The sequence below is a fragment of the Dufourea novaeangliae genome, unplaced genomic scaffold, assembly GCF_001272555.1.
Source record: "Dufourea novaeangliae isolate 0120121106 unplaced genomic scaffold, ASM127255v1 scaffold28, whole genome shotgun sequence".
NCBI lineage: Eukaryota > Metazoa > Arthropoda > Insecta > Hymenoptera > Halictidae > Dufourea > Dufourea novaeangliae.
The window spans coordinates 1,011,442-1,035,760 of record NW_015373917.1 but is presented as its reverse complement, the minus strand read 5'-3'; the positions used below and the strand labels follow the sequence as shown (position 1 = coordinate 1,035,760).

Sequence of the window (24,319 nt, the reverse complement as noted above, 5' to 3'; positions counted from 1 at the left end):
ATTGATGATCGAAAAGTCGCGAATGCACAGAAGGTAAAGTAACGAGCCGGTGTCCGGAATGTTCCGTGTTATCCAATGCCTGGACGTTATCGTCGCGATGGAGAGAATCCAGGTGGAAGTAGCATAGTTTCTTGTTGTGATCTTTGCGTTTTTGTTCCTCGAGCTGCGTTCCTTCCCTCGTTCTTCAGTTTTTAGGGGAGTCTTGGGGGCGGGAAGACGATTTATGAGGAATAAGGGGGTATTTTTTCTAGGGGCGGGGGGGAGGTGGGTTGTCTCGTCGTGAGCTGGTGGTTGTAAGAATAGAATCGTCGTTCGTTTAATGCAGGCCATGAACGGAGAGGAGAGGCAGGGGAGCGGCGGTCAGCACGGACTTGGTGACGATCGGGGCGGTGCGGACGATGGGGGAGACGGGCTGGGCAATCACGTGGGCGGCAGCCAAAGGAGCGGAGTGGCCGATAACCAAGGGAGCGGTGATCGGGCCGATTCCATGGTCGGCTACGATTCCGGTAAGACCACCAGGAGCGGCGGCAGCGACAGCCAGGATGGCGGCGAGAACGGCCTGTGGGAATATCACCATTTGCAACTTAGCACCAAACCGTGACCACCTTCACAGTATCCCTGCTCTCTGATCCACTTCACGGTTAAATCGTCCTAGCGTACAGTCGTGTCTCGTCGTTCTATAATACCGTATGTCCCGAGTACTTTGGGCGGAAGCTTCGTGAAATTTTCCCACGGGACTATTAATCTTCGAACGATTAACGTTTTAGGGGCCGAATGGCTGTCTGGTCTTATCCACTTTGCTTCGGTAGATACAATCTTCATTCGGATCAACAACCAATGTTCTCGTATTATGGAATAAAAATGTCGGAAAAAAGTACTGCAATACAGGGGAAATCGAGTGTTCGAGGGAACAGGCGTTAGGTAATGAAGCTGGTACTGATATTGGTCTCATGGACATATTAATAGAAACAACAAAAAAGCTTCTGCAAACCATCGTATGTACTTTTCACAACAATTCTATTACCTTACAAGAAAGCAAATACCATAGAAGTCATTATAAGCTAGAAAATGATGTTATGACAGCGTGTCTCACTCAATGACTATGGACGGAAAATAACGTATCGAGAAAGGGAAACGCGAGTCCTTCGATAGATGGAAAAACGAGATCTGTATAGCGATAGAGTGACAGGTGAACCTATCATCCGTTGGTGGGTATATTAACAACCACGTGAACGTTTCAAAGGCGCGAGGGGGTAGAAGGGGGAATCAGTGCGCCACGGCACCGGGATATCGCGTGTCGAGGATGCAAAGCATGTGGCGTTGATGCAATGGGAAAACAGGGTCCCGGTTTAGCGCGAACGGGACCATAGAAAGAGAAAAGCGTGTGTGCTTGGAGCTGCATTCCACTTTGTCCGGCAAGCGTTTGCCGTTTGACTCGACCGACCAGGCCCGATGGTTGGCTAACAATATACATGCTCCAGTGGTTTCGCTCGCTCGCGATTTTTGTGACCGGATGGAAACTCGGTGTCCATTCAAGTGAACGTAAGGGTCTGTAAGGCGGGCGTGCATACGGCTCTCTAGCCGCGATCGGCGGAAAGGTCACAGTGCGAAGAGAACCGCGTTACTTTTCTTTCCAGGCGGCGGGGATCGACGCCTTGTCCGATCGAGCGAAGTTATCGAAGGTGAGGGAATTTTTACGACGTTCACGGCATTTACGATGATTAACGCGCCGCTAATCGAAGAGTCTGCGAGGCTATGATATTGCGTAGATATATTTTGTTCACGGGGGAATGAAAATATCGTTGTTTGCACCGGAGGATCGGTATACTGAATTATGGACTGAGTTTAGTATCGGTATGGCGAAATGAAATGGAAACTGTTACATGCTACAGAGGCGGTGGGTTAGAATTTTCCGAAATGGAATTTAAATGTCGCGGTATTATCGTGATTGGGTAGATATGCAGTAGATCGGTCAATTAATAATAATTGTTGCGGTATGCAAAACATATCCACGCTGGGAAAACTATTCGTGTATGTACAGAAATGTAATAGGACCGTAGATGTAACATAATATACTTTCAAGTAACAATGACTGTCTCTATTGTTGATCAGTTTCTACCTCGTTCTCCGGATCACGAATATCTATAAAGCTGAACAATCGTGCCAGGAACTTATCGAACCAATGATCAACGAACTCGCAAAAGCCACAGGCTTATCAGCGACTGACCTAATGTCACGAGCTATTAAATCTAATAAACTTGTATCCAGGTATTCGTAGTCGAGTGTACGATCACGTATCTACCGTAAATGCACTGTAGGTCGTACCGTCAGCGTTTCACCAGTCAGTTTTCCGTGGAACAAGTAAATTTTCCAACAAAAATACAGTGAATAAAGTAAGTAAGTCCTTCTTACCAACTTGAACATGTTGATTGGTTGTGGTAGGTTGCTTGGTTTACTTCTCGAAAGTAAGAAAGCTTGTGCTGGATGTACCAGCCGGCGGACCTTTTATACGAACGTTGATTTTAAAAAATCGCGATAAATTTGATCACGTGGCCCTCCGTTTGACAGTCTGACGTTATGCGTCGGTCGGTTGAGTCAGCCGATCGGCGCACGTGGTGGGGTGCTCTCAGGCCAATCAACAGGCAGTAACGACGTGAAACGTCGTCGTGGCTGCCAATCGCGCGCTTTCAACCCCTCAATGTTCTGGTACCGGGGAATTGGGTTAAGACACTTTATGTGGAAATAGTTCAATCGCTCGCCGCCCGCCGATACATGGACTGGACGATCTATGTGTGCCTGTGTGTATGTGGGTGACACACAGAGCGTGTCTAGGGTAAATACAGAGCGTGAGCGAGCGAAAAATAACGGGTGACCGGGCACACGCGCTCTAAATGGAAACTCATTTCGTAAAAACGCGTCCCACCAAGGTCTTCCTTCCGCGGTGGCCCTGCTCTTCGATGAACAACAAGCGACGATAGGTGCGACTAGATGTGTCTTTCATTATGGAACTTGTATAAACCGAAAAATAACATTTATAGAACCGATATAGAACTGATATAAAGTTAAAAAGTAACAGTTGTAGGACTGATTTGGAACTAAAAAATAGCAGTTACGGAATCGATACGGAACCAATATGAGCGAGAATCGTTATATCCATAACAGTTGGAACATTATTTCGGTTCTCATAACTATTTCAATCAGGATTGATATATAACAGTTTGAAACAGTTATTTTCGGAACCGTTTTAACCCCTAAGTATACACACCCATTCTGGTCCGTATGTACAAGCGATCCGACTCTCGGATTCCATCGCGGACCCAACCGGGGAAAAGTTATGGAAATCGAACCGCGTTACGTGCCGCCGAAACTCGATGCCCACGGAAGCGCGATGTAACCGGCCCCCGTCCCGGGGTGAAAACGCGATCATTAATCCGATTTCACCGTACACTTGCGCCTGTTTGACCGAAACGGTGACTCCCCTCGGAAATTTGAGACTGAAACGTTCCGAGTTTTTTTTTCTTTTTATTTTAATTATACCGTCACGATGGAAGCCAGCGTGATATTCTCGTTACTTGCAGTTATATTGTGGTTATTTTACTCTATTATTTTTAACAATTTTAGAAGTGTAATTAATCATTTTTTGTTTGTTTAACATGTTCACCGAGGAGCCTGTTTCGGCTGACTTTCTCTTCATGGAGATTATATTATTTGATATTGGAATTTTTATTACATGACCTTTATGATTTCAATAATTGGAAAATAAAAAATTTTAAATCCGTTATTTCGGCGGGTTGGGCGGTTCTAATGATTATCGTAACTTAATCAATATGCGAAGACGTTATTAAAAGTCTTTTTCTTAACAACTGTATCAATGTTACTATCATCGAGTTTTTACGTATAGCAATGGATTATAACAAGTGAATAATTTGTAGATTTCTAACGGTAACTACCCACAGTAATCGATGTAATACAGTTTAATCGAATTGGAGGTAACTGGAGTAAAAAAAACTTCTTTGCATTCACAGTGTCCGGTACAAGAAACCTGAGATAGTTACGAGGAATTGCTTAATCACTAGGATATTTTTAAAAAACCAATTGATCACGGTCACTTAGATCCGTGAGGTCACGTAATTCCTAACAAAACATTGATCTATACGTTATGTGCAAAAACATCACTTGATACAAGGACTGGCGAGAATTAAAGGAAAGTCGTAATTATACGATAGGTGTGTAAACAGTTAGGAGAAATAGCTTTTACAATATTGAACGAAGTTTTTATGAACATTAAACACTACGGCTCGAATTATGTCTAAAAACAAAATGTTAAGTAAACTTTGTTCAATTTATTATTCATCGGAGAATCTTCTTAAATTTCTTCTTTGAAAGTAGAAGTTTACTATTGGAATCGCATAGGCGTGTTCGATAACGACACGTGCACCGAATTTAATACCAATAATCGGATGAGGATCATCCGTTTATTTTCATTAGCCCTCGCCGACCAGTGATATAATCACATTGGCAGCCCGTAGCCACACATCAACCCACATTCTGCAACCCAACGAAAGTCGTTTTCAGGACTTCCGTGTGGTCGACACACGATACCCTGCCGCCACTTGCTACGCGTCCCGTCGTTCAACTATATACCATTGTGATCCCCGTTACGACACCGCGAACGCTTCCAGATCTGGCGTAATCCGGCAAGAAACGCGACAAAGATTAAGAACACGATCTAAATCACATGGACCAAACGAGAATTGACATCATTCTTTTTTTTCTCAAGTATCATATTCGGTTCCAAGTAAATCAAATAACTTATTGGATCTGATGAAAGTTTTGTCCTTTATTGTATTTTACAGATCCCTATAGGCATTAAATGCATAAAATCTGCAGCCTACTTATCATTAATACAAGTATTTTACACGATATCAAAAAAAGGATACTGTGAAAGGGTTAAAATAAAACCCCATGAAACGTTAATATTGACCTCTGTTACCTCTGATACAGCCTTCGAACATCAAAATCTCCTGACCAAAGGAAGCAGCCCTGACAAGCTGCGCGAAGGCAGAGTCTTCTAAATTCAATTTCATCGACTTTGTCCGTGAAATCGCCGCGATAATCCTACAAACACGCGTCCTCGAAGAACGTGCTATAGCAAACCAAGGAAGTCCGCGAAGGTTTAGTGGATTTGTCTTGGTCGGTAGGTCACCTTTTGTCGAAGGTGTCCACGCGGAGGATACCAAGAAAGATGTATGTATTTCCGGTGGTGGCAATCCACCGTGGCCCGGACGGGAAAGTGGCGGCTAGGGAGAGTAATGCATCGCCAACCGGGGCGTTGATCAGAGGGTAAGACAATTCCAAGTCAACGGCGCGATCCCTTCTCGCCAGGCAATTTCACCGGGATCGATCGCTTCCGAGGGATCCTGTAAAACTATTTCACAGGGCCAGGTCCCGTCTAACGTGAAATTGAGAGGAAATCATTTATCGGCGATATCCAGTCCTATCGGCCCCCTACAGAGTGATTCCGCCCCCCCCCCTTGTGCCACCTGACGTTCTTCTGCGAATAATCTATCGGATCATCTGGCAAGAAACCTGGCCCTGGTAAGCGATACACGGTGGGCTTCGATAGCTTTTAGAGGGATCAGACTAGGACACGTTGCTGAGCCTCTTATTCTGATTTATTCCACTGATTGTAAATTTGCTAATTTAATTGTGTTATTATTCTGTACTATTGGGTCTTTTGATAGAGTGTGATGAAGCAGACGTTTTTTTTAGTTTGTTACTATAGTTGTTTTCTTCCTGAATTTTGCGTAGATATTGGGCAATCGTTTCGGAAAAGCGACATCGTCCCATATATCTACGCCAGGTCGTTCAGTCTTGCGAACAAAAAAAAGAAAGGTGAAACTCAGCCGTCTGTCATGATTGGTAACCGTGTAACGTCATATTTTATTGCGCCACAGCGAGACAATATCGTCTGAACTGTAACGGAAAAGCGACTAAACTTCTTTTCGTATACCCGACGCCTAAAACTCCTCGTCTAGGACACTTGCCGAAAGTTTCATCGCGCGTTTCAGGCTCTCAAAGGGATGATGGGCGACCTTGTTGGAGCAACCTGGTACGGGGAGGTTGGCGGTGTGTCATAGTTTGTGAAACGACGCCAGGATTTGCCAACGATGCCAAAGTTATCCGAGATGCAAAGGAACGTGGCTGAAAAAAAAAAAGTATTTCGTTCCGGGGGACGTTGTGTGCTCGCGCACGGTACCCTTTACGACTGGCAACGTGCCATACGGTTCTTCAAGATAATTAACCCCTTCGCATCGGAGGACGAGATATCTCGCCACGTGATTTCGTTTACGATATGCTTTGGACGAGATATCTTGCAACGCAATGTCTTTCATGCGATGCTATGTACAAAATATTCTTCGTAAGTTGTTCACGCAATTTTGTTATGGCTCGTAAATTGGCCAGCAATTACCTAATAGTATTTATGGTATTCGCGTCTCTTCATTTCCATTAGCTACTTAATTATAAATTATTAACATACATGCAAGTACTTCATTTAATTTCTCAACATGCCTTAACGTTCTGTTTATAATAACAAAACGAGATATATTACTTACGGACAATAATTTACCATTCGAAAATTAACCACGCTTTCCAGAAATTATAGAATGTTTATGTTGCATATTTAAAACGTTACCTTCATACAAAATTGTGTGTACACAAGCTCATTGTACAGAAAGTGTATGAACGTGTCCAAAAGTGAAATATCAAAACCCAGAACAAAGACGATGAGTCACTATAGGCCACATTTGCATCATAGTCATTAAATTTATGTTTCGATCCGTAACGCTTTCACACCTCAATTTCTTAATTTATATTACTGCATGTTCAATTTAAATTCATTTTAATGGAAATTCCGAAACGGGATATAAAATTAGAAGGTATTAATGCTGTTGCAACATTTCTCCATTTTGCCATCAATAGATTGTTAATATTGATGGTAATCGACTTTTCCTTGGATTAATTTATGAGAACGGAAATCGAAACTAGACTTTTATTACCTTGACAGGTGGCTTCAATAGTGGCTTCATTGTGAAAAAATTAATGTTTAAAATTACTTTTAGCCATTGGTACAGTAACAATTTCGATGACTAAACTAAATTCCTAAATCATTTTTAAATTGTTCCTTAAAAAAAGACTGTTTCTTCTTTCAATTACAGTAACACGAGGAACAACGCTATTCGTAGTATGATCTCATATTTCTTTGCATTTCATTTAATGGTATTTACCATAAATCAATAGAATCCACAGCGAAATCATTGGTACTTCATCCGGTGCATAATTTTCCCGACATCACCCGTATCGAAGATCCAATTCTTGTTAAGTGACTGGTTCATCGATTCGATGATGCAGTGTTCACCTTGCTCTTATTATGATGCTAATGCAGGTATCCATTGAAAGCCGCTTAGAATGTCATAATAACGTAGAAACAGGCGTGTAACCCCTAGTAATTGTTACAGCACGGAGCAGATCGGTATGCAGATGAGAAAATATACGTGACCGCGGGTGAAGAATATACAACGTTAATGATGTGTCGCAAGCGACACCGTGATTTCGCAATCCACGCAATGGGCACGTTTGTCCATTTTCTTCGTTTTCCACGAGTCGTCAAAGGATCGCGCTTAGTCATCCCCCCCCGATAAACGGGTTTACTTGAACTATCTTCGCGGTCTATTAATGCTAGAAGTATTACTGAAACAGCAGTCAGAATGACTGGTTCGTGAACTACGAATGTACGACGATCCGCGCAACGTTTCCTTATTCGTAATTTTTTTTAATACCGTATAAAAATACTAAGTATAATCGAAACCGTGTAACACAATAATTGAACATTAAATTGTAAGGAGTCTTGGAGTAACATGCATTTAAAAATGAAAATTAATTACGTTAGGCGGTTATGAAATACAAACTACTAGGTAACTCTTTCATAACTCTACATAATAGGTCAACGACATTAATATTAGGTGTATCAATGAATAACGCACTATCTCTTGACAGAATTAATATACATTTTCATTAAGGTCAAGGATCCATACTGTTCTATTTATGTTCATTATAATTTTCGAAAATTCGACACCATTTTTCTCAACTTAAAGAAATAGTTTCATATCAAAATATCATCGCCTCGTAATTAAAAAAGAATTATGAGTTACTTATCGGTACACCTGATACTAACTGCGTAACGTGGGATGGTACGAAACTTTCAGATGAAAATTTGACTTCAGAATCGCGTTGATTTAATCAGGATGGACAGATTGCGAAATTGTTAAAGGCGGCTATAGTGATCGTTCGTGTTCCCAATAATGAGCACGAATTCGTATCTCGAGTGATTGCCGGCACCTAAACCAGACCGGTATAATGGTTCTTTGAAAAGTTCAATGCACACGTACACACTACACACACATATTGAGGCACATACCTGTCCAATGAAACCGCTACAAGGCTGTAGACAGAGGCCGCCACGGAAACGCCCTGTATATAAGCGACGGCTTTGCACATGAACCATCCCAGGAACCATGCTGAAACACAAGTCCACGGTTTAACGTTTGATGCCGTGTGGTTTTTTTTAAGAGAAATAAAAACTGTATTGGTTTTCTCGCAAATGTACCCTTATGTTCGAAAAAGTTTTATAGACGTACATTCTGGGTCTATACATTGGAGACACTTGTTACTTTTTGTTACTTTTGATGTAATTGAAAGTGATTGTTGGTTATAATCGAATTATGGACGAATATTATTGGTCTATAGATTGGGGACATTTGCTGATTTTTGTTAAAAGTATTGATTATTAATAGAATTTATTTGGCATGCAAAATATACCAGGTTTCATAAAATTGAAGAATTGCAATCAGTCTATTGTTTAATAGATAGAATTAATATCAGTTTTATTGTACATTAAGCAAACTGAAATTTTCGGTTTGAATGGAGCAGATTTCATTATGCATATACATATGTATATTAAACGGTATCGATTGTCTGAGAAGTTAGCTCGAAGCATGTAAATAGGAAAAGTAGTTAAAGTACTTGTACAAAGTTATGAATAACAAATACCCGCGGTATAGTAGCTCTACAATATACGAATTAAAACTTCTGTTCAGTGTCTTCCGGTTTCATTATTGTTCTGAAACAAGGGATCATCGTTATTCAGAAACATTCACAGAAACACCTTTATCGTGTAGGAATATAATTGAATTTGATCTCTAGATTATAGATATAATATTTACGCAACTTCACAATCTTTTTACTTCTTTAAAGAAAAGTACAATAAATTAAAAAACATCAATACTTCCTCTATTCCATGGTCCATTCCGTTCAAAATAAAATAACAGAAATTGATCCCAATTTTTTTTACGTTCTGTATATTAAATTAATCCTGGAAATGCATAAACATCTGCAACTAACACTGATCTTGAACATTAGCGACATAGTCCTTCGAGCAGCAATAAGTAGACAAGTACGCGGAGACACGTGCTCAACTTAGTTGTGTAATATGATTACTTTTTAACATCATTACACTATCTACACGGGGGTTACTGTCATTTCACATAACGTGTTTCTATGCAACGCATAGTTAATCCGCGTGTTTCGCCGTTCATTTACTATCCTTCGAACACATTGCGTTAGAAAGTCACGCTTGTCCATTAGTGAGTCACCGATATAGCCGATCGCAGATTTTCGAGGTAATATTATACCTCGGAGGGCATTCAGCTGTGGAGACTGCAAAATGGTGAACATTGTGTTACTTATTACGTTAACTGGATAATAACAATCATTTTCAAATATCTGCAATATGGTGTACAACAGAAACGTTATACGTATACAGGAACAGAAGGGGTAGCATTATAATTTTGCGTATTACTTTGTTCTGTCAGTAGTAACAATAATTACGAAACTGTGGATGTTTATGCCAACCGACTATTTTAAACAGTAAAGTCCCTATCTATGTTGTAGACATTGTTGAGAAAAGAACAAAACTGCAAGGGGAGTTGTTAATGGAATATTTTAACCTACGATTGGCGATTTGTACACAAATTTTTATTACAAGCACGATAAATAAATTCCGAATGTTTATCGTAATCAGCGATTGGTAACCGATTGTGCCGCCTCGCAGGATCGTACCACCGAAAGTAGATATTGTGCGAAGTGAAGGGGTGAACGCGAGGCCACCTAGAAAGGAACTTCCCGTGCGGACCGTAGATCAACCGTTGCGCGAATAATTATTTATTCCACCGAATACGTAACTCCCAGACACCGATAAGACGCATTGCGTACTTGAAAATCCACGTTTGCGGAATAATAATTCGAAACGAAGGTGTGTGCGCTCGCATTCGGTCGTTTGTCGACGTATGGAACCGAAAACTGGCGTTACGGTCGTTTTATCGGGCAGATAGGACAACGTGGTGCGAATGGACGAATATACAGGGTGTCCCATTTAACACTAGAACTACCAATGATAAACGCATATCTTTTTCGATCGATCGAAAAATATGGCAAACTTTTGAAAATTTTCAAAATTTATAAATTAACTAATTTCTTTGATGTCGTATCGTAAAAAAAGTTACAAAAGATCTGAGAAAATGTTCCTCCAACGAAACGTTAGAAGGATGAGTTTAGTGGTGGACGATAAGAAGGACGAATCCTTATCGAGGACGGTTTCCAAATTGTACGACACTTACTGACCCTGTGACTTGGGTCTCTCACGTAAACCACGCAGGACGTCGCACGAAGGTCCAGTATTCAGAGAAACCGGCCCATATATCAGGATCGTCTTTCAGTCGCGTGCGGGCTTACGATGCGTCCATTACCATTGAGAAAAGGTACGACTGGTCTGTATTTCGTCGCCAAATAAAATTCTTATTTTCCAGTCGCACCCAAAGTCCTCAACACTACACTACTAAACCCGTAAAAATGACAAAATTCAGATTTCTTGTTCCACAATTACTGAAATTATTAGGTTCAGTCATATGTATCTTCCGTCTTTGTTCTTAGATTATTTCATTCTTTCGTAGATGATTTACTATAATGATTTATTACAAGAAAAGTTTCTTAGCTAAAATTTAGACTAATATTTACAAAAATGTTTGTTATATTGGGTTTTATACATTCACATTTACGATAAATGTATACAATCTACAGACCAGTAATGACGATTGTTACAAGAAAAAGTTGTTTAGATACTTTGACCTTTTGTTGTATATAATTTTAAAAACATTATTTAATTTTCACTCTTGGAGTAGGTACTATCCACACTCACATGATTAACAGACTCGACAATAAACCTTTATCCGTGTCGGTGAATTTTTCCGCTGTTTTCTTCATCAACGTAATAAGAAAATGTCGCTAATAAAAATTTTTTCGCGTCCCGATTGAATGCATTGTTTTCCTTCTCGCGGACGTCCAATTCGATCAAATTACGCCTTCGCGCAGTCGCGTTCCCAGGGAATAAAATTTGTTGAAACGCAAGCGAGAGGTTATTACAGTGGTTTCACGAGTGGCTAAGAATAAATTCGTGGCGGGGGACGAAAAGGGGATTCTCGTAAATTACAGAGTGGATTCTGCGAGGGTAATAATTTACGGAGTGGATAATTTGTTTACGCGTAACGGCCGAAAGAAAGGTGTGACAGCCTTTTTCGCATTCCCCCGTCGATTAACGTGAAATACTATCGACGGTTAATGTTAAACGGCGCCCCTTCCCCAATTTTGGGGAACACTAAGCAATCTCTGTGGCCGAAAAAATAATACTGTTCTGACTTCTAACAGTTAATAACCGTCCCTACAGATTTTTGTGACCTGAAGACGAATCTGCAAACGGTTTTCCGCCAACACCCTCAGTTTTCGAGAAATTTGATTTTGAAGGAAAATGCAAATTTTCATCTTTGCACATATTCTGTATTCAACGAGGAATAGTTAGTCGGTTAATTGTTGCGTGAAATAATTCAATAAACTCTGCCGAATAAAATGATAATAAACTAAACGGAATAACTATTACTGTTTGAACACAGAAAATGTTCAAAGTTAAACATTTGGATACAGTCTACTACTTATAACTCGACTTAAACTACCGAAACAACAGCCCCAAACACCATTCTATGGGATATCGCGGCGTGTAACGAGCGATCCCCATGAAACTCGTTGTCCTATCGACTCATCGGAAAAAAAAGACGAGATGGAAGGAAGAATAACGGCGCAAGCTGTGCGCTAACGAGCCGCGAGCGAAAGGGCAAAGTCACGTTCGCCTCTAAATGTCAAAATTTTCCGATCACCGTTCCCGTGGCATGTTTCGTACGCGTTCACGTACACAATTCCACGTCTCCCCTATTACTTTCACTGTCTACGGTCCGGTGGACAGCCGGTCCTATAACGTACGCACTGTTACAACCCGAGCGAATAAAGAACGGGCGTACTGGAACGAAAAGTGTCAGAGGGAGAAAAATTGGCTGAAACAGATAATTCGTTTCTCACTTTCGTGGGGTTCTCGATGTTATCATTTTTCGAAAATTTTAACCTTTTAACGTATAATTAGTCATCTTGACTTTGAATGTTTTTTATATTTTTTATATTTTTATTTTTGTGTAGTTAATCACTTTTACAAATGAACGGCTCAATTAAAACTCTTAGGCCGCCTAATAAGTTGGCGGACCGTCCCCGTGGAACAGGTTAGCCCACAGGAAAAACGGAGAAAAAGAGGAACGATGAAATTAAGAAACACGTTCATGAGGTCGAACGAAACTGCTCACACTCATAATACCGAGTAACTTTAATTGCGAGCCTGTTACCTGGTAATTAAAACAAATCGTCGTCGTACTTAACGACCAGGCCAGGCTTTCAGGAAAACTTAATTGGCCCGGCTTCGGAAAGTTGTGGACCACTTCTCGGTCCTGATTACAGGGGGAACTGTGGATGGTACGTGTCAACGATGGCCACTACGGCCGACACCAACCTTGATGTTACTTTCGACCGTTACGTGGTGTTACGAAAGGTGTTACTTAATACGAAAATTATAGGGGATCTGTACGGATATCCGGATTACTGGTAACGAGAAATGGGTAAGATGGAGAATGTACCAGTGTATTATTGTCTATAAATTGTCTATAATTTTGACTCATTGTCGGTTAAACCGTCGTGTACTAAGACCGTCAAAATGACGGATTACAAGTTGAAACTTTAAGTGATATTACAATTTAATTCATAATATAATTTATAATTTTAAATTCTAAGAAAATTCCAAATCAGTATTTTCAATATATTTTTATAACATATAATAATTGCATTCTTCATTCAGCACAAGAACCAATCGTACAAAGAGTCCGTATTTAATGTCAGCCTAATATCATTAATTAAGCTATCGTATTTAGACAGTGGGTAAGTTGACATTTTTCCAGATATATTAAGTAATAACCGCCATTCCTTAGGATTAGATATTAGTAAACGTACGGTGCAATTAAAGATAATGTTCGACGTGTGATTGTGTAATGAAACTCAACTGTACGGAGTAAAAGTGATATTGAAAATGAGACATGTTTGAGGAAAAGTGAACGACAAGAATCGTAGCGAAATATACAGATATGCAGTGCGTTTCGGAGATACTGTAATACAAGTATTTACTTTAATACTTAAATTTTATTAATCTAAATTGACTGATACAATAAGGCCTGTGATATTGATCTGACGTTAGATATTCATACGATATAAGCAATGTGTCGACCGGAAATGTGGTGTCGATAATTTTCCGTTAACTATGCAACGACTTTCAATTCATTATAATATATATTCATTATTTCGCTCACGTGGAATCGATTGAACAAAGTGTTCAGATGGAAATGCTAAACAGATTTAACAAACTAATTGCCTATTATATTATGTGCATATTGTTCACGCTAATAATGACATCCATTAGTGCATTACATTACGTTACAGAGTATCCCTTGTAATAAAAATTTAATTTAAATCATTAACTTTTCTTTTAAATGCACGGGAACCACTGAATGAAATGCTATTCGACTGTTCAAATTATGTCGCAGGCTGTGTTTAATCAACTGGTCTAATACAAAACTAATGGCCTCTAATATTTGAGTTACTTTACCAATTCATTCAATCAATAAGTGAAAATGATTTACAAACATAATACTTTTCCTAATTCATTCGATTAATAAAGATAATAGTCATTTTATTAGTAAATTATTGGATCAAGTGAAAATTAATTCTTCAATGACACTGACTTATTTAATTTCTCCTACCAGCGGGAAATAAATAGAAGGCAATTTATTATATCATTTTGAAGTTACAGATCAGAGAATTAATCAACTTGTTTGCAAAATAATTTCACCGTTTAAAAAACATTAATAAAATGACGTACGGTAAGCGGAAATAAGAAAATGGACCGAAAATCGAGGAGTTTAAACGAAGAGGGGAATGGAAATGGCTCCGACGAGGCCAGTCCTCTTCTCGGGCGAGATCGACGACCACTCCGCGGGGACTCCTTAAGGGTTCAAGCGCGGCTAGTTTGAATTTCAATTTAACGGCGAGAATCGACGACTGCCCGTTCATTTTCCTGTCCTCTGTAGGGACACTTCAATTGCCCGGGGATCAAGTCGCCGCTACGGTCGGACTGAAAGTGTATTTCCAATCGTCATTCCGACTACGCGATTGACGACCCGTCGACGGATTCGTCCCCCTCCAACCCCAACACGTACGTGTGTCCTCCCTTTGGAACTCGTTCCTTTCTTCGGTTGCGAATTCGGAAGAGATCCTGTCTGTTTGCTGGCGTGACTTAATTAGTAAGCCGACTTGGCTGGGAGTTTAATTTCATTAGTAACGAACTTGTCTGTCCACGACTACTTCTACGTCATTGAACAGTCGACCTCGATCCACGGAACGATTGGAATAATGCTGGGCGATGGGGGAAGAAAAGTCCAGATTTAACAGCGCATTTTTAACGTTCAGGTAAGGTAAGTCCCGTGTAACACGGGCAAAAAAAGAAAGTATTTTTCATGCATTTATTTTGCAGTTTTTTGAAACAAATGCTCTGTTTTTATACCGACGAAGTATTTAAAAGTTTGAAAAATGAGGATATAGCCCTATTTTTTCCCATTCTGAACATACATATCTTCAAAAATATGGACACTTTAAAATTGGCCACATGAAAATTAAATAAAGTTAACGCTACGTCGACCCTATCTCTAAAAAATGGCTTCGAAAACAATGATGAACATATCCTGTCAGCGCATTGCGTCCATCGAACGGTTTAACTCTGTACTGAAACACACTTTCATAATTTTATACCCAAGGAGATATTTAGGTGTTCCGCTTCTGGTGGTCCACCCTGTATATGTAGATACCGTTTTATTGGCCAAAGGGTTGCGAAAGACGCAGGGACATAAAGGGGAAGGAAAATAGAGGCAAATCGGTGCGCAACGTCGCGTGACGGCCACGAGTTTTCGTGTCGACGGGTTGTGGCGAAGGGAAGGGGGAGGGGCAGTGGTCCGCGGTGCATGTAAGGCTGTTTCTATGCGCACGATATTATCGGGCCAGCTCGAAAGTGCAGCGTGTATCAGTGCCGTACGTTTCCTGCGATGCACGTGCGCCAGCACGGACTTTGGCTATCGGCCGACCGACTTATGAGATAATCGACGTCCCGTCCTGTTCACCCGCTCGCTCCCCCGGTGAAAATCGACTACGAATCGGTGTCCAAATTGAATGTCGACAGTGGCGATACAATTTGTACGATTCGATCGGAACCGTGCGCGAAGAACACTGGTAGAGTTTAACAACTGTTAATTCCTCGATCGTTTTCCAGGCTGATTGAAAGTCTTGCATAGTAGATATGAGTTGCTCTACGCACGAGCATTTATAGAAGTTTCAGTAGTTACATAAATGGGAAACCATTATTGTGTTTTCTTAGACTTACGCTTCTATGGTATAAATTGACTGCGGATATTTATGCAGGATGACATTTTATAAAGTAATTCGTAGAGACAAGAGAAGGAATTGCTTTCTGTTGGTTACAATAGAACTACTGGTGATAAACGTACATCTGTTTCTGTCGGATCGATAAACATGATAAACTTTTCAGAGTGTACAAATGTATAAATTGGAGTGATTAAATATGTTGACAGAGTAACAGAATTGGTTGGCCATAATATGTATAAAATTCAGCAAAAAAGGGCAGCAGAAAAATCTCTGACTTTTTGCACAGTGAAGTATTAATTTTAGTCACTAAAGAACTATTTCCTAATTTTCACAGATCATTAAAATGTTTGGAGAATATGATTCACTGTTATCATTAAAATTTTCTAAACTGTCGTCGTGTAACTGCAATTTCCAGCATACGAATCGTTTTCTCAATACCGTTCTTTACCCCTGCGAAATCAATACGGACTGTTCGATCGTCTCGATCATTTTCTCTAACTACCAATGCACGGCGAGAGGAACGAATAAGTCCTGTTGACAGTATCTGTTTGCATTCTCCACGGAGTGGAGCCCGCGTATTTCGCCCAGCGCAATATTCACAGAGAATCGACGTCGTGGAAGGTTCTGCCACGGGATTGAAGGAATTACCCTCCCTCGACATTGAAAATCTGAGACGAAAGCAGTGTGTAAACAGACGACGTCGTAATCACGAGAGTGACTGTAAACGAAGTGACTGTAAACGTATTAACGGCATCGGCGAGCCGGCTGCGTAGCCGCGACTCGGCTTCCAATCGGTTCTGACGAAAATCCCATGAAGTATCGCGGGATAAAAGCTGTAGGGATTAGTAGCCGTGATAAATTACAAGGATCCTCTGATATTCGAATACTGTGAACGCGACGAATTAGATAGAGATGAAGCATTCGATAAAATTTCGTACCAGAGTATAACAGTATCAGAAATGCTGTCTGCAAAGCCCTCGGATTTATATGCACCTGGCGAATTCCATTATGACGTTCTAGAAGTAGCTTTATCAGCACATTCGATGGCCAAGCTTTAGATGTCATTCATACATCACCGCTCCGAAGGCCATCTTGAGCGTTCTTCGGGCGTGTGTTCGATTTATCGTCAATACCGGCGTTCATTTGTTAAGGATCTCAACAAAGAGACGCAATTTCGTCCCTTAGTGTACTCGAATCGTAACGAACGTGTCGAGCAACAGTGAAGACACGAAGGATGACTGTTCACCTTAAATAAAAATATACTACTATGAAGATACCTGGAGAACATTTTTTGTTGTGAGGATTCAGCAGTATCAGTTGAAGTATATTTACATTGTTGACATAAATATAATAATTATATAAATTGATTTTTAAAATAGAAATGCTCGAAAAAATTGTATTTCATTTTGTGTAATACTTGCTTCTTTTGTGCGAATTTCCTTTAGTAACGATTCTTAATTTTATGAGGTATTAGAATGCTTTTCCGTAGAAATTGTTTTCCTTCTTTACTTTAGAATCTCGTTTTGCGACGAACGTGAGTAGATAAAGGATTAAACTATACCTTTTGTATTCGCGATGGTTTAATAGTGATTCTTCTAACCGACTGCAAGTTTCATAACTCCGCGGAACAGTGGCAACGGAAGCAAAACTTTTTGTTTCCCCGATTAACTTAACGCTGCATGGAAAGTTTGAATAACTTTATTGCGGATAACTTCTCAGACAAACCATTAGGGCTGTTTGTACTTCTTGGATTTCACGATCGTTCTATTCGACTTTTGTGAACGCGATTAAATAACTGCCTCGCCGCCTCTTCAAGTTTGAATCTGTTACTGTCGGAGCTTTCTGAATACTAAATTTACGGCACTGAAAGCTCTGTACATTGCTTTCTATCTTAATATAATCAGACCTTAGTAAAATTATTTATTACGAAATCAAGTTCGTTCAAATAGAGCACACAAATTTGAGAAATAATTGTTTATATATATATTTGTAATACATTATAGGTATAGTAAATACTCATTTACTGTATAATAAATACTCATTATTTAATCATGATTGTAATAATCTCGTGTAACAAATACTCATTAGTTATATGTGAAAAATTTATGGTTCGTTTTTAATAACATGGACCTTCCAGCGAATACACGAGTACCCTGGTTTCGCCCCTACCTGCTCGCCCGTTTCCTCTCCATGTTTCACAGTGTTCCGGACCAAAATTAATTTAACAAGTCCATTACAAGTTAATTAGATTTTATTTCCCGTATACTCGAGTGAATGGTCAATCTATTACGGTTGAGTAAATTGTGAAGAGTCTAAAGCCATTAACTGTATCGTCCTTTAAATATACTTGTAATCACATACATTTTCTAAGGGTACAATTGTATTAAAACATTAAATTTTAATTTGTTTTAGAATTACTGAATCACTGTATCTTAATCACTGTATGTTAATAGCGATGTAATACTGAAAATGAATAAAAATTCTAATAATTTCTGTCATGTAATCTAAGGTTTGTTTCTATTTCTGTACCCACTGTGATGTTTAATAAAATTTTCACTATTATCAATATATATTTCGAAAAGTTTGAATTTTTTTCGTAAATTACAAACCTGGAGTGGATACGTTAAGCAGCGTCACGATTTCCAATTAAAAGACGGCCCGCGAAGATATCAATATTTTAATTGGCAACCGTGTGTCGCTGCGTCGAGCCAATTTACAGGCGATTGAATCACACGGGTCCTTTTCACCGACGACTTCACTGCCGAGGGGCACCGCGCTTCGTCGCTATTATTCCAATTAATTACCGTATCGGATTCTCCCGCTAAAGAGTCAGATGCAATAATAGCCCTCGCCTATCGACCGACCCGGTAACCGACTCCGAGGAAACGAACGGATTTAAACTTATTGTCGATGGACCGTGAAGAAGATTAACCGCGTGATTAAAGTGTTGACCTTGATACATTTAGCGATATAGTGTATGTATATTGTATATGTATTATACAGGGTGTAACAAAAAATGTTCGAGGACCCAGAAATGGGAGACTCGTGAACTGATGTGATATAAGTTTTTCCTTAGCAAAAATGTTATCCGAGGCTTTGTTAACGAAATATTAACGAAATATCCCGAACAATCAGAGCACGAGTCTGCCAGCCAAGTTCTCGCGGTAACATTGGCTACGCGTTGCGATTGGTAGCTGACAAATTTTACAAGACATTACAAAATTATAATTGTAAGGGATATATTACAAAACTGTAAAATTTGTTTGGTAATTATTCCACGCAGTATATAACTAAATACAGTTAAAATATCGTAAATACACCTGCAGAATGTACACCATGTTATAATAAACCAACCACAGACTTTCATTTCCGTCAAGAAAATTCGTTCCGAACCAGGAAATATTAAACGCTGAAAGCTGGCAAGCTGCGGCAACCCCTTCGCTTTATCAAAATCCCGGGACACGTATAAATCGGTCGTACACAGCTCCGCGGCGAAGAAGTGCTGATAATATTTATCGGAGCTGACATAGACAAGTCTCCGACAATACGGGAAGACGTATCGCGGTCCCGCATAGACGTGGCACACAGAGGGACGCTTCCTTAGGGCTCGAGCGGGCACGCCGTTTATCTTTTCGCGTCCGATACGTGACTGTCTACAGATTCCTAAATATTAATCATGACAGATTCATAAGTATTATTGTTATAATGACTTATGTGCAGTCTGTGAGCATAAAAGGTGTTTCACGCCGGGGTATGTACCTAAAAAAATATTCAACCTAGCGTCCCAGTCTTGCATGTATATATTCTTTAATATCTTCTTCACAGCATGATTATGAAGTTAAAAACCGTCGACCTAGCCCCGAATAAAAAAGCTCACGAAAGTCTATTTTATTTTAGCAAGGGTGTCCAGAGAAACGAAAAAAGTGTTCGTCATCTTTGATAATCGAACCAGTCGGTCCTCTGTTCTAGATTCGCCGGGTGTGAACTCCTTGTTTAGCCGCGGAGCAGCCCCGATCTAGGGCAACCTGGCTCTGCCTCTCGGTATAGACGGTCGACGGTCCGCGACTGCGCGGAATCTCTCTTCGGGACACTGCCCCGGTTTCGAGAGTACACCTTCAAGGTCCCGCTGCTCCACGGTGCAACCCCCCCTCTCTTTCTCTCTCTTTCTGACCGATCCGTCCAGGTGCGTCGATGGACCGGAAGCGTTTGCATCGCTCCTGCGAGAACCTATTCCACCCCTTTCTCTGACTTACACCCCTTGCTACATCTTCCACTGTTGGAGAATGTGGGGACAACGGGAACTCCTGGTGATTCCTCGCGCAAATTGTAGTTGCAAAACTTATCGTCGTAGGGTAAGTGATCCAATTACGGACGGTGTCCGTATTATGTAGTACACTTGTGGTTTTTGGTCACAGTAAGTAGAAAATGTCAGTGATGAACAGACACGTTAGCCAAGTCCTTTTCAACAGCACGTTCACCAAACGAATGAATTCGATTTTTTTGAAAATTAAAACTTGTACTCCACTAACAACATATATTACAAAGAAAAAAACATCACGTACCCCAAGAACAAGTATACTCCATTACCCTAGCAATTTACCCATTCCTCTTCACCGGACACTAACCCACGACCCAACACTTAACCGAAACCACCAACAGCCATAAACAAGTCGTCCCTCGATCATCCCCACCCGAAACTAGTTTAACCTCGTTCCCCTAATCCCTTCGCCCCGTAGGACAATTTATCCCCTTTTCTTCAACTGTCAACCCAAGTTAAGGCGCTGGCGAAGGATCAATGACAATCGCGTGTCTTCACGATCGTTCCTTTGTTCCCTTATTGAAAGGGGCCACAAAGAAGGAGAAAATGGGGGTTGTGGAAGAATAAAATATTATCAAGGACAAGGAAGGAAAGAGGAAAACAGGGATGGGGGTGCAAGAGGAAGGGGAAAGCAAGATAGAGAGAGAGATTTCGAGGGGGGATGAGTCGGGACGAACGAGGGAAGTAGTGACCTAGTCTAAGTGGCCGAGATGCATGACCCGAATACCGGTGCTGTACAGGTGTGGTGTGTGTCCCATTGGCCTCTACCCTCTTCGAGGCACTCCGTGTGCCTTCGGATACACGTCGGCAGCCGTGGGGCGGCCGTAGGCGATGGTAGTGGTAGTAGTGGTAGCGGTCGAGAAAGAGCTATGTGGTCCCAAGGGATGCACAAAACGGAAATGCCATCGATCTTTCGATATCGGCCGTAGAGAGGTCTCTCTCTCTCTCTCTCTCTCTCTCTCTCTCTCTCTCTTTCTTTCTCTCTCTCCTTGGCCGGGTACGATACAAGACAGAAACACGCGACTGATAACAGGGCTAACGTTTCAAAGGAGGATCACGGCAAGGTAGCACGGGCGGTTCCGTAGTCCCGGGGGTCGTTGGCCGGCTGTAACCTAATCGCGACGTTATGTAACGATAACTCTACCCCTCGTAACGGCAAACTGGCTTGAAAATGGATCGATCGAAGGTGTGCTCTTTACCTTTAACGGATTACCTGAAAGCGGGCTGATTATAGAAGGGACAATCGCGTCGGGGTAAGTGGCCCAGAGGCCAGCTTTTTTAATAACGTTCGGGTCGTTTCTGTTACGACTTGTTGTTAGCTTGGAATAATGGCTAGAAAAACATTTCCAGGATCGACTCGTTAATAGCTTGTCAATGGACTGGAGGGATGGAAATTAGTCCATCTTGAAGGAGGTTGTCTCGATCGTTACGTGATTCTTCGATTTGGAAAGGGAAATTGAGTCATTTGAAACGTTTTAGCGGATAGAACGAACTTATGAACCTATGTTATGAATGCAAATTGCACTAGACTTGGCGTTTAAAACTGATAGTATGCTCCTATACACGCTGGTTGAGCTACCGGTAGTAAACAACAATTACTTACTTTCTTGTTTTAATGTGCAATGACTTGTGATAGTTATGATTAGTTCTAACAATTGCGGTAGTTTGTCAAAGGAGTTCCGGAAGTAAGAAAGTGACATGACCAGGCATGAAGGTCGAGTGAATAAAACAATGACTTATAAAGTAATTTGCATCGATCACGTTCACGTCTCCATATTATGGACATTCCCACATTTGTTTATTAACATTGATTCATAAACTGTGAAAAATAAATGGAGCACAAATTATCAGAGGTCGAAAGAGAAACAAACATACCTATGTGGCAAACATTTATGACTCGTAATCTATACAACAAAACATTACAAAAATTATATAAAACCCATGAATTCTACAACAGAAACAGGTCGCATATTGGGGTGTTAAAACAAGTGACTACATTCTAAATTCAGTCAACGGTCCAACGAAGACACGAGGATCTTCGTATGAAAATTGAAACGCAGACTACGGAGATCCATTTAACCAGAACGCGGGAAACAACGCGGAACTGATGCATCTGTCTTCAATGAGTCCGAAAATTTAGTTTACTGCCGCAATCCAGTCCGCCAGTTCGAGCGGATTTATACGCGTCCTTGACCAACAGGCGCGTAGAGCATCGGCGTCGAGTTCCGTAACAATAATGGCGTTTCGCGCGGTGTCGGCGCAGCGCCGGGAATTTCGTAGACCGGACAGACACTCGACCCGCAGCGAAAGTCGTATGATTGTCCACTTAATCCTTCCGTGATGGATTGTTTTTTCAACAATGAACTTAGTAATACAATACGCGTTATAATCCAGTCGAATATGAAGAACAAAATAGGATAAACATAGTTTTGAAAATGGGATATACAGTAATGTCTCGATGAGTGCGACATACTCGGGTCAACTTCGGACAGAGATGGACACAGTTTTATTCGAATAATCCATAGTGAGAAGCAGTATCTAAGATCGTCATCCTGACCTTTAAACAGTTCATGAGATTAAATAATTGTTTGCAAAGTGTCTATTCATTCAAGAAGAAATATTATGTATTGTGGTTGAAATAAATCCGAACCACATTTTTTCTAGGGAATATAATCTATTCTTTTCTGGACAGATATTATTTTTCACCGTGTTTTCAGACATGGTATAGTTGTAAAAGTAAAACATTATTTGTTTTACGTGATTATTTGGGTACAAAAGGGTTAACCAGCGATGCAAACAAACAGGACACGCGGGGAACGTTCGAATCGAGCCAAGCTACGAAACTACGGCACCGCCGCGCCGGTCGACCTTGAACGCAACCACGAAGACCGATGGGGAAGCTTCGACGGGAAATTACATTGCGGTTCGGGACGGAAGTCATCTGTGAAGGCGAAACCGTCGCAGTTGCCGTCCTGGTGTTACTTTCCTTTTTTTTTGACCCTCCTGTTCTCATTACGAAAATGAGATTCGCCGTTCCGTGTCTTAATTTGCGTCGCTCCCCTTCTTCTGCAGTTCTAACCGCGGGATTTGGGTGTACTATGTTTTAATAAATTTAATACTTATTTTTTGGAAGAAGGTGAGGGTAGAAGTAAGGATTTTTACTGAAATAATATTTTTCGTTCTTTAACACGTTGACTGCCACGTACATTGCAAAGCTGGATTATTTGAATACCGTTGCGAAAAAGTAAGTAGTAGCAGTATAATGTAGAACAACACCAACGGTTATCACTACCTATCATTCCCTGTTAACCTGTTGGTAGGTTAACTGCCACAGTAGTCACCGGTGACTAACATCATTAAATTACATGAAAAAACATTTAAGTTTTGATTACCCTAAAGAAATGCATAATAGAATACCAAAAAACTGTTTGTTTACAACTAATAAATTAATCAAGATATTTTTTCCTGCTCGAAACGCTGTCAACCAATTACTTTCGTATGTAATATTATGGTCTGCATCAACGAACAGTAATCCGTGATTAATTTATAGAAATTTTGTCTAACAGTGAATTAATGAGACACGATGATTATATCTCAATGATGATGACCTACTGAAGCCCATCGAGACTCACTCATACCTAACAGGTGCCGAGCTTGTAATTTACATTGGAACATGCGAACTGAACAAATGCATTTCATATGGATGATGGCATATGGAAACTAATTTGCATGTCGTTAGTTTCACGTCGAAGTAATATTATCCTTGACATTCTCCAGGCAATCCAGCACCCCATTATCAACTCTGTCTCACTCTTTCATCAGGAAAAAATTATACGTCGAACAAATTGTTTTCAAATAAACAGTGTCAGAAACCCAGTAAAACAACATTCTTCGCCCTAAAATTTAACAATTTTACCCAAAAAAATGTTCACTCTTATAACAACAAAGGATTACACTTAAACTCTTAAGCAAAAGTATTGTTACTTCCAATTACAATTGTACGTATTTTCGAAAACAAAACTTATTTGTTAA

The 24,319-nt window shown here is 40.5% G+C and overlaps 2 protein-coding genes across 2 annotated transcripts in view; both read right to left on the bottom strand.

The window, feature by feature from the left end:
* The window catches only part of LOC107194276 (neuropeptide FF receptor 2-like), a 42,352-nt gene that overhangs the window by 5,291 nt on the left and 12,742 nt on the right, over window positions 1-24,319 (bottom strand). Inside the window, exon 2 of the mRNA XM_015583874.1 lies at window positions 8,480-8,579. Coding sequence (XP_015439360.1) covers window positions 8,480-8,579 — 100 coding nt within the window. The remainder of the gene's footprint in view (window positions 1-8,479; window positions 8,580-24,319) is intronic.
* Window positions 187-2,462, bottom strand: LOC107194277. The gene is made up of 2 exons (XM_015583875.1): window positions 2,413-2,462; window positions 187-559 (listed from the first exon to the last, which is right to left on the bottom strand). The coding sequence occupies exons 1-2, from the start codon at window positions 2,422-2,424 to the stop codon at window positions 317-319; spliced, it is 255 nt and encodes an 84-aa protein (XP_015439361.1). The 5' UTR covers window positions 2,425-2,462; the 3' UTR covers window positions 187-316.